Source organism: Macadamia integrifolia, unplaced genomic scaffold, assembly GCF_013358625.1.
Source record: "Macadamia integrifolia cultivar HAES 741 unplaced genomic scaffold, SCU_Mint_v3 scaffold_216A, whole genome shotgun sequence".
Taxonomy (NCBI): Eukaryota; Viridiplantae; Streptophyta; class Magnoliopsida; order Proteales; family Proteaceae; genus Macadamia; species Macadamia integrifolia.
The window spans coordinates 436,690-447,835 of record NW_024870646.1 but is presented as its reverse complement, the minus strand read 5'-3'; the positions used below and the strand labels follow the sequence as shown (position 1 = coordinate 447,835).

General features: G+C 38.6%; 1 protein-coding gene across 1 annotated transcript; it reads right to left on the bottom strand.

Moving 5' to 3' along the window:
- Positions 1–1,559: 1,559 nt before the first annotated feature.
- On the bottom strand, positions 1,560–10,303 carry LOC122071396 (phenolic glucoside malonyltransferase 1-like). The gene is made up of 2 exons (XM_042635744.1): positions 10,118–10,303; positions 1,560–3,213 (listed from the first exon to the last, which is right to left on the bottom strand). Exons 1-2 carry the CDS (start codon positions 10,152–10,154, stop codon positions 1,733–1,735), a joined length of 1,518 nt encoding a protein of 505 aa, XP_042491678.1. The 5' UTR covers positions 10,155–10,303; the 3' UTR covers positions 1,560–1,732.
- Between the last annotated feature and the right edge of the window lie 843 nt (positions 10,304–11,146).

Here is an 11,146-nt window from a genome sequence, read left to right as displayed (position 1 = left end):
TAGTTGGAAAGCTACTTTACAAGCTACAGTTGCATTATCTACTATTGAAGCAGAGTATATGGCAGTGTCTGAGGCAATTAAAGAAGCTATTTGGCTTAGAGGTTTGTTGGGAGAACTCAGCATGGATCATGAGGTGACTGTTGTCCATTGTGATAGCCAGAGTGCTATTCACTTGACTAAAGATCCAATGTATCATGAGAGGACAAAGCACATTGATGTTCGTGTTTGAGTTCAGCCCTTTGGAAGGCTATTGGAGAAGATGAAGATATTAGCTATTTGTTTATCTGTTGGAGGAGAATTCAACCCAAGGTGGAGATTTGTTAAGTTTGTCTCGAATTCTTGACCCGTTTTGAAGATTGACCCGATCTGACATATTTTGGCCGCGATTTGAATGAGAAATTTTCTGAGATCTGTGATGGAAGCAGAGGGGTTCGACCGGATCGACCATGACCCGATGGGTCGACCTGCGATTTGGAGTATATATAATATATTGTTGCTTGTTGAGAAAGTAATTGTATTCCAGGGTTTTCACGCAGCTAGGGTTTCAGGGCGAGTTTTTCCTCGCCGCTGCTAGGGTGTAATTTCTCTTCTACATAGTGAATCATTTTCTTCTTCGCCCAAGGACGTAGCACACCACCCTGGTGTGTGAACCTCGTTAAATCTCTGTGTTGTATGGATCTAATCTCTCTTTATTATTCGTGTTTCTTGGTGTTTGATCTTACAGGTTTCTTTCCTGGTATGGAGGTTTTATTTCTCGAGAAACTTCATCGGTAAAGAAGAGAATTTCAGGGAAACGTTGGATGGGACTAGTGCTCCTGCTTGTGGAAGGAGCCGGCGGAGCCACGGATGCTGTAGACGAGGTGAGGGTGGATGGGGAGAGAGCGGACTTAGTTAATAATTAAAGCTAGGATAAGTTGCTCAGCTTTCTGTTCCAAGGGGAGGCTCTGTTTGATATTCTTAACTTGACAGGATTAAGCAGGTAAGCCATTTAACAGTAGCTCAACGTTTAGACTTTTGGTGGCATGTTTCTTTCCAAGACCACATTTACCATACATCCAGTGACTTTGGTTGAGAAAAATCTAGATAAGTTCTCACTTTTGCCACTCATCTTGGATTTCTATCTGCAGAGAGGAGTGTCATTAGATTGATAGCAAAAAGATTAATTAGAGTTGCCAATGTTCCTAAAAATTGTTTATAAGTGGAAGATCTATCTCATGATTTAATTATTTAATACAAATAGGTTACACTGTACTTGAAAAAATTTGTTCAAGCTTGTTATTTATCTACTAATTACAGGGGAGTTATGGCACCCAGACCCATGATTTTACATTGGAACTTCCAATGTCCAGTGACACGGGATGGTGGACATATGAAAGAGCCACATTGTGCAAAGGGGAAGGTAGCCATTGGATGAGCTCGTAAAAAACTGTGGAGTTCACATAGATTCCCTGAATCCAAAGGTACTTATAAGACTATCCAATGAAATTTTTACCCACCCAAGTATTGAGGGAGAGGAGAGAGGGGGGGGGGGGTTTGCTTGTGTCCACCACACCACATCATGGGAAATTTTAGTTGGAATCTTTTAAGATGTTTTCAGGCTCGCAAGCAATAAAGATACAAACTGTGAATCAGGTTTATTTTTCATGTGTAACATTATTAATTTGGCTAAACATGCCATCAGGAAGTCCCATCGGAAATGAATGTAGTCCTTTATTTAGAACATAACAATCTCTCAGCCAGCATCAGAGCGAAATCTGTAAAAGAGAGAGGAAAAATAGTCCATTTGGAGCTTAGGGAAAGCCACCCCAACTTCCAGGCTGCCTTCTCCATTTTTGCAGTCATAAAGAGAGATATTTCTCCCACCAACTGAGAGTGATTCATACTTCTTTGGCCTTCCCCACCCAAAATCTGTGTCATATATTCTATACCTAGGTGACCCTGCCACTGCAAAAGGCTGCTTGGCTATCGTTGCAGTCATCTCAGACAACAAGTTTTCTGCCCCTTTCAACACTCCATCATCCAATCTCTTATTTATTGCCTTTGTGATTGCTTCTGCTGCTATGCTGATCCCATATTCTCCCATTAAGTCACTCCTTTTCACTGTTGCAACACAACCTGTCAAGCAATTTCCAAAATATGTTTCTGGAATAGGAGGATCCAGGCGATCTCTAATGCGGCAGTCCATAACAACCACGAATATTTCCATATCTAAACTCTTAGCAGCTGAAACATCCATTGATCTTGATTTAATTGAGCAAACCCATGTGTGGGCACAAATTATAGTGTATGTTGATAGATGGGATGCGGTGATTGAAGTCTGATCCTCATCCTTCTTTCGCATAGCCAAGATCCATTGCTTCAGTCTCTCGACATCATTTTGATTCACAACAAATGTTGCTTGAACTATGTCAGATTGAACTATATGGTTGTCTGAAACCTTAGAGCTCTTCTGTTCAATGGTTTCTCTGAGTTTTTTTATTTCATGCAAGTAGATTGTCTTTAGCTCCTTCCGACCATTTATTACATTCCTGTCATGGAATGGCAGAGAGTCTAGTGACAAAGAAGCAACTCCTGTTCTAGATATTGATGCCCATGACTTCATGAAGTGGACAAGGGTCCTACCGTCAAGGGCTACATGACTAGCAGTTAATCCGATGCAAATGCCAGAGTTTGGAAACACGGTTACTTGCAAGGCCAATAGTGCAATTGAAAAGTCAGGATCAGTCATGGATAACAGGGTAAGCTTAGGGACAAGACAGTGGAAATGATTGACATCTCTTTCATGGTTGCCCGAGAGATGTTGAAAATCGCCATCTGATTCTGCCAAGGTTAGGGAGACCGAATCTCCATCAACATAGCAGATCTCAGGCTCGGATAATTTTTGAGGCCACACTAGATGCCCAGCGAGTGGATAGAAGTGTTGGAGTGTGAGGGAAAGTGAGTGTTTAAGGTCGGGAAATATGGTATTTTTGAAGTGGTGCATAGAGTAAGAATATTCATAAAAGAAAAGGACCTTCACAAGGGGATAGGGTGGCAACCAGATTAGGTCGAAGAACGTGAGGGGAAGGTTCTTGTTACTGAGAGATCCTGGTGGTGGAGAGATATAGCAGTGCTCCAGTACCTTCACTGGATTAGTATAGGCCATGTCCGTTGAAGTGTGTACACCCTGCATTATGGATGTAGAAGAATCTAACGATCTTATCTCTCTGATACCTGAGACAGAAACTTGATAGGTAAATATTTTGCTAAGAAAGCCAAGTTGTGATAGGTTTTCTATAAGATACCATATATTGCTTTTATTTGTCAAACAACTTCAACAAGTTATATGAGCAAAATGTATCCATTTGGGCTTCCATTTCATTACTGTTCCTAAACCACAAAAATTGGAAGACATCATGCATAATTCTGGAAAATACTGATATAATATTTCCAGGACACGCTCAAAGAGTATACAGGACAGCATCAGTGAACAATTTCTTAAGTAGCCGAAATTGAATTTATTATTTACCACTCAGAAAATATAAGGAATGCTTGTATTTTGCTATTCTGTTCTATCAAAAAAATTAACCGAAGGTATTTTAGTTCAGCTTTTTTTAATACATTTCTTAGATTCTAGTTTGAAAGAATGTAGCGTTGGCATTATTCAGTTATAATTCCTCATATGCGCTCATATTGCAAAAGTTCAGTGGAAGCTCACAACTGAGTATGCCTCAGATTCTAGCATTTGACTCGTCTCAAGTGTCTGAGCCTCAACTATTTGGACGCTTCAATGGTGGCTGAAGTAAATGTAACTTTTATACATGCATACTGAGTGGCAAAGATGCCTAGTTTTGGGCATTCTGTTTGTTGTTGAGGTTTAGTCTCCGGTCCTTATAAAATCATATCAAGATAACCATAGAGCTCCTCAAACTATTCTTTTTATAAATATCTATATTTATTTATTTATTTGGGTGAATGAAAATATATTAAAGGAAAGAAAAAAGGAAATACAAAGCCAAGCCATAGGCTATCCAAAGGCCAAAACCCAAAAAAAATGAAGAACCAAGGGAAGGGGACAAAACAACCATCAAGGGGGATACAAGAAAAACTAGGGGTGGGGGCAAATTACATACCAAGAAAAGAATGGTACACTAAATGAAGGGGGAAGGGAGAAACAAGAGAAAAGATGCTTCATCAAAGTTAGGGGGAAGGGGAGACAAGTGGAAGATCCTAAGCCAAAGCAATGTGCCTATTTCTAAAAGAATCTGGGCACCTGGCACACCTATAAAGGATTTTATTCCTCACCTCGAAGGTGATGGCATTCTATATTTGATTAATAGAATGTGAAGAGGAAGTCCATCTTCTTTTATTTATTTCCCACCAAATATGGTGAATTGTTGCACAAAAAACCAATTTACCTACAATATCACAAGAAGTTTTGCCATTGAATTCTTTTAAGATCCACCTCCATTCCCTGTCAAAAGAAAGGATAACTCTAGGGAGGGGCCAACATTTCCTGAGGATACCATTCCAAACTGACTTGGAAAAGGAACAGGAGAAAAAAAGATGATCCACACTTTCTATAAAGTTCCAACAAAGGCAGCAATTGGGAATGACTATATTTCTTTGAAGAAGAAACTCCTGAGTGGGGAGGGATTTAGTCATAGCCCTCCAAGCAGTAAAGGAATACCTAGGGATGGAAGGACTAAAAAAAATATATCTAAACCATGGAACAATAGGAGCTCTAAAGCGCATCAGATTTCAAGTAATAGAACTGGTGGATTTATTAGTAGAGTTATCCCATTGAACAAAATCCCCACTACCCCTAGGCCTAAAGCCAATATTGGGGAGTTTCTTCCAAACTTCTATAAGAGAGAGAGTTATCAGGGCCAGGAAGCCAATTCCTATTTCTCAAGATGGAGGAAACCTTAGCAAATCTATTCGAACCAGCATCATATCTGATTCTGTCACCATATTTTAAAATAAAGACACATTAGGATACCAATTGTCAAGCCAAAGAAATTTTTTTGAGCTATCATCAATAGAAGATTGAATTTTCTTATACACAAAATGCCTATATTTAAGAATTTTCCTCTAGGCCCAAGAAATATCCAAAGGATAAGGGGCAGTCTAAATCGAGTCAGACTTGAGGTATCTAGAATACATCCAATCAACCCAAATGCTCTTCTTACGAGAGGCAATATTCCGGATAAGCTTAACAATCCCTGAAATATTACACTCTTTAACTCTACGAAGACCAAGACCGCCTTCCCTTTTTGGAAGACATACTTTACCCCAACTAATGGGATGGAGAAAAATTGCACTATCCTAACCTTTCCAAAGGAATGAAGCCATAAGAGATTCGATCTTTGAAGAGATAGAAGCTGGAAGCCCAAAACCCCCATACCAGAAAATATGGGAGTTTTGCATAACTGATCTAATGAGCTCAAGGCGACCAACAAAAGATAGAAGTTTACTTTTCCAAAGTTGAAGTCTCTTGCGAAGCCTATCAAGAATAGGAGAATAGTGATGAGCAGCAAGCTTTGAGGAAATCAAACGCAATCCTAAATATGTGACAGGAAGGCGGCCCTTAGGAATGCCCAATATTGCACTAAATTGTGCCTTAAGATGCACAGACACTCCTCCAAATAAGGAAAGAGATTTATGAGGATTGATAGAAAGCCCAGACATAGCAGAGAAGGAAGCTAAAGCATCAGAAATAACAGACATAGAATAGAGCAAGGCTTTAGCAAAGATCATAAGGTCATCAGCAAATAGAACGTGGATGATCTTTAAAGCCTTTCACTTAAGGATAGGCTGGATGGAATTTGCCTCAGTTTTAATCAAGAGGATTTTGGAGAGACCCTCCATGGCAATAGAAAATAGCAGAGGTGATATGGGACAACCTTGTCGGGTCCCCAACTTGGATTCAAAATAACCTTGAGGGGAACCATTAACCAACATAGAGAAATGAGGAGATGAAATGCAACAATGAATCCAATTAATGAAAATAGGTGGAAAATCCATCCTGGAAAGAAGTTGATCAATATAGTCCCATTTGATAGAATCAAATGCCTTATGAATATCCAGCTTAAGAAGGATAGAAAGAGGATGGTTTTTCCTATCAAAACTCCTAACAATTTTATGACATAGGAGGATATTATCAGAAATACTCCTTTAAGGGATGGATGCAGCCTGATTATGACTAACAAGAGAATCAATAACTAACTTAATTCTATTTGTAATAATCTTTGCAATAAACTTATAAAGAAGGTTAGCAAGAGAAATAGGCCGAAAGGATGAAACCTGGTCAGCTCCCTCAAACTTTGGGACAAGACAAATAAAAGTTTGATTGATGCTTCCAACCCTAGACGGGTTAAAGAAGAAACAATGAACAGCAGATAAAAGATCATCTTTGACAATATCCAAGCTAAAAGGAAAAACCTAAAACTGAAGCCATCAGGACCAGGAGCTTTATCAGATTTATAGGAATTTATGACCCCAAAATTCTCCTTATCTGAAGGAATAGTTGATAGAACCCTTCTAAGGCCAGGGGGGACCTTAGTGAAAGTAATATCATCAGGGATGGCAAAAGTGGGATTAAGAGTGGATGGATTAAATTGCCTAGAGAAGTGAGAAACAAAAGCTGATTTAATTGCATCTGGATCAGAGAGCAAAGACCCATCAAGATCTCTAATGCAGTAGATAGAATTAAGATTTTGTCTAGCTCTCACTGACTTATGAAAATAAGCCGTATTGGAATCACCAAGGGTTAACCACTTGATCCTAGATTTCAGCTTAAAGAAACTCTCTTCCTGCTTAAGAAGGTCACGTAATCTAGAAGAGATAGCCCTCTCCTCCAAACCTAAGGAAGAGTTTTGAGGATCAGCTTGGAGCCGAGATTGGATAGCAGAAAGATAGGATCTACAATCCTCCACAGTCCTCCACAGATTGAGAAATATTTCCAAATGTGTTCTTATTCCAAGCTTTCAAAACATTCTTAACAGACTTTAATTTCTGAGCAAAGATGATAAGGGGACAAGATCTATCCTTAACAGGAGAATTCCAAACACGAGAAACAAGAGGTAGGAAATCACTATGGGATGCCCACATATCAAAATATTTAAATGGTTTTGGACCAAAAGAAATATAAGGGGCACTAGTGATTACAACATGACTATGGTCAGAAATACCTGGGGCCTCAAAATTTGCCTCAGATGCTGGGAAAGAAGAAAGCGAGCTATCATTCATAAGAACACGATCAAGTTTGCAAGAGATCCTCTCACTAGAGATTCTTTGATTACTCCAGGTAAATTTAAACCCAGACCATCTAAGGTCAGACACAATAATATCATTTAAACAAGAATCAAATTCATTAACACCAATATCATCAATAGGAAGCCCCCCAATTTTTCATGAGCCGAAAGGATGATATTAAAATCCCTAGCAATGCACCAGTTGTTATCCCCAACTTGCCTACAAATATTTGTAAGGGAAGCTTAGAGGTTACCTCTCTCAGACAAAGAGTTAGAGGTATAAACAGCAATAATGACCCCAATTTTATAGATATTGATGACTTGACTTTTTTTATTCTTCTGTAATTAAAATTCCACTATTTTTTTACCCAGGAAAAAATAGACCCAAATAAAAACACACTTTATGAACCAATGTACAATGAAGACACAACTATGTTCTTTAGTCCTTTTCAAGCACTCACTGCTAAGCGTATGACCAAATGAAGTTGCATTTGAGAAGAACTCCATGAATTAGTTACATGTTACAATTCAACATTTTACACATTGTGGTGGTTGATATTTTAGTTCTTGGGCACTTTAAGCTCATCTTTCTTAAAGCTGAAAGTAGACAAGATAACAGGCTCTGATGAAGTACCAATAGAAGTGTGGAAGAACTTAGATTATATGGGGTATCTTGGTTGACCAATCTCTTTAACAAGATAATGAGCACAAGGAGAATGAGAGATGATTTGAGGATTGAGAAGCTCTATAGTTCTAATTGGCAAAAATAAAGGTGATATTCAGAGCTGCAATAACTATAGAGACATAGTGATTCCTACTATAAAATTTTTAGAGAAGATTATTGAAGTCCATCTAAGAAGAGAAATCATTGTCTTGGATCATCAATTTGGTTTAATGCCTGATAGATCCATGACTAAAGCTATTTACTTAGGAGACTCATAGAAAGATTTATAGCTTGCAAGAAGGATCTCCACATGGCCTTTATCGATTAAAAATATGATAGAGTCCTTAGAGAGTTAATATGACATTTACTCGAGAAAAGAAGGTGTCAAGTAAATATTTGGATATAATTAAAGATATGTATGAGAGTGTGGTGACTAGTGTCAGAACCATGAGAGGCCAAAGCAGTGATTTAACCAGGAACATTCAAGATGAGGTTCCATGGTGTATGCTTTTTGCTGATAATATTGTTTTGGTGGATAAGACAAAAGTAGGGATTAAACCAAGTTGGAGTCATGGAGATTAACACTGGAATCAAGAGTTTTAAGATAAGTAGAACGAAAACGGAGTATATGTTGTGTAACTTTAATCACAATTCAATGGATAATGAAATGTTGAAAAATTGAGGAGAGAGTGATACCACAAAGATCATTTTAGATATCTGGGGTCAATCATAAATAAAGAAGGCTACCACATCCAAGGAAGGAAGAAGATGCGCAAATTACCCAATCTTGACATGGGGAGGTAGTGACAATAAATAACAATACCAGGCTCTTTGAGTCTAGTAATCGGAATGAGTACAATCTAATCTCTTAACGAGGATCCATTGGAGGGAAAGTCTGGTGCCAGCAGCCATGACAATTCTAGCTCCAATAGCATATATTTAACTTGTTGCAGTTAAAAAGCTCGTAGATCCATATAGCCAACCCCATTTAGGTGGGTTTTTCTGAGTTGTGTTTTGTTCCTCTCCTTTTAATTTTCTTTTTGGCTTTGCATGGATCCATGTAGCCAACCCATTAGTTAGGATAAGGCCGAGTTTGTTGTTGTTGTTGAAGGCACTTTAAGTTCATTGCCCATTGAACTGAGTGAGGTGCTCATTTGAAAGTGGATTTTAAGTTCTTGGTTTTATAAAGATATCCTCCAAGGCTGGTACTCTAGAATTGTAGCTGAAGAAGGTGGGGTTGCCGAAAAAGGCCTTCAATAATCACATTAAATAAACCTAGGCACAGAATTGGTGATTGCTAATGTTTGTGTAAAGGTTAGGAGATTGTATAATGTCCATTACATATAAAACTGGAAGGGATTTTCATCATACATGTTCAGACTTCACAATGATCCAACATATATTTTGTAATAGTAAGAATATAACTTCATGATTGGCTCTTAGAAAGTTGGACATTATCAGCATATATGGCTTGAAGGGACTCCTTGGCATTTGTCACCATCTCACTTCATAACTGACCAGTCACAGGAAGCAACTGAAGAGATTCAATGTTAAAGCTTTCTAGTATCTTAAGGTGGAATATAATTTTTTGTAGAGCTACTTTTCCTGATATTAAGGGAGCTCTATCTTATCCTTTTCATATATGGGGTTTTCAGCTTGTTTTGCATAGGCATCCTGACTATTCAGCTCATGTCAGATATATTTGATTTCTTACACTTAAGAGTTGGATTGTGCTTGATAAAACACTTAAATTTGTCTATACATCTTCAGATTTATTGTCAGATTTGGATCTCAATATGTGCCGAGATTGGTGGGTAAGAAAGCTCAAGCATTATCCCCATTTGGATATGTAGGACTTACTGACTCCATGGCTACCCGATATTGAACTAAACTTTGATTTCTGTTAGCAGATAATAAATAGTTTGATATTGTTGGCCATATGTGGGAGTGTCAATTCCCTTGGTTGAATACATCTGACATATACATTGTATTAAAACTTGCAGAAAGCATAAGCTGTTAAACAGAACATACCAAATGAGAGGCGATGATTATATTAGCATAATAGGACCTGTAGAATTATCTGAGAGATAGAAGAATAAGGAAACTAGGAGTTAAAATCTGAATGATTTTGCTTAGTTGGATATCTGAAAAACCTCGAGTTAATTAGCCAATAGCAGAAAAAAATGATACATAATGGGAAAATAAATGCTGAGCTCACCTCTGCCCTTTTCTTTCTCTTCTTGCAGACCAGACATGGAACAGCTCAGATTTGTAGTTTGAAAGTAGAAACAAGCACAGAGAAAGAGAAGTGCTTCTCTTCTTCCCTGCAAGAAGAGAGATAAAAACTAAATGGTAGAGAGGAAGCTGAGCCCAGGTGATCCCTAGTGAGTGGAAGACCTCTTCAAGCCATTGACACAATCATCATATTAAAAAAAAAAAAAAAACTATGGCAAAAGCTCCTTTACTTTGCCAATTTCTCTATGATAGGGAAAAAATAATTTTCAGCGATAAATTTGTCAAAGTGATTGGGTGGATTTCACCTCAGCCACAAAGTGGTGGTGGTGGTGGTGGTCTTGGTAATGGGAATTGAATCCGGCAATGATGAAGTCCACAAAAGTAAGCTGGTGGAGTGAGAGATGACACCACTGGCACCGGCAAACCCACATTAGCCCAACTGCACCCAAAATCAATCATGAACTGCCGGAAATCACAGAAAAAGGGCCTAGTTCTTTAATTAGAGTGGAAATTGGGTGCAGTGGTTTGACTGATATTTGACCCCATTAATTTAGGGTTTATTTTTGTAAAGCAACCTATTCAGATAATCCAAAATTGCAAATTGATATCACAACTTCATTAATTTAGGGTTAATGTTTCACAAATCATTACGTTATTGCCATTGCTAACCTCACCCTTGAATGGCATACACCCTTGCAAACTGGGTTGTACCTGGTTCATCTAATGGAGGTGGTGGGGCGGGATTTAGATCCTCTCTGACCGCACTGGGTGCCCAGCCACATCTGACCGGTGGGAATATCATAGGCATGCATCTTCCCCAGCAGTCAGATATGCCCAGTGTGGCTGGAGAGGATCTGAATGCCTGCGGAGGAGTGGAAAAATAAACTGAAAGGAATCAAGTCTCGTTTTCCAAGTTCAGCACCAGATTCCGTATTCTGTTCACCAAGGGTTGTGATTGGGCTTTTCTAAGTTTCAAGCCTACATCTCAGTTGTAAAATTTCTGCACCTCAAA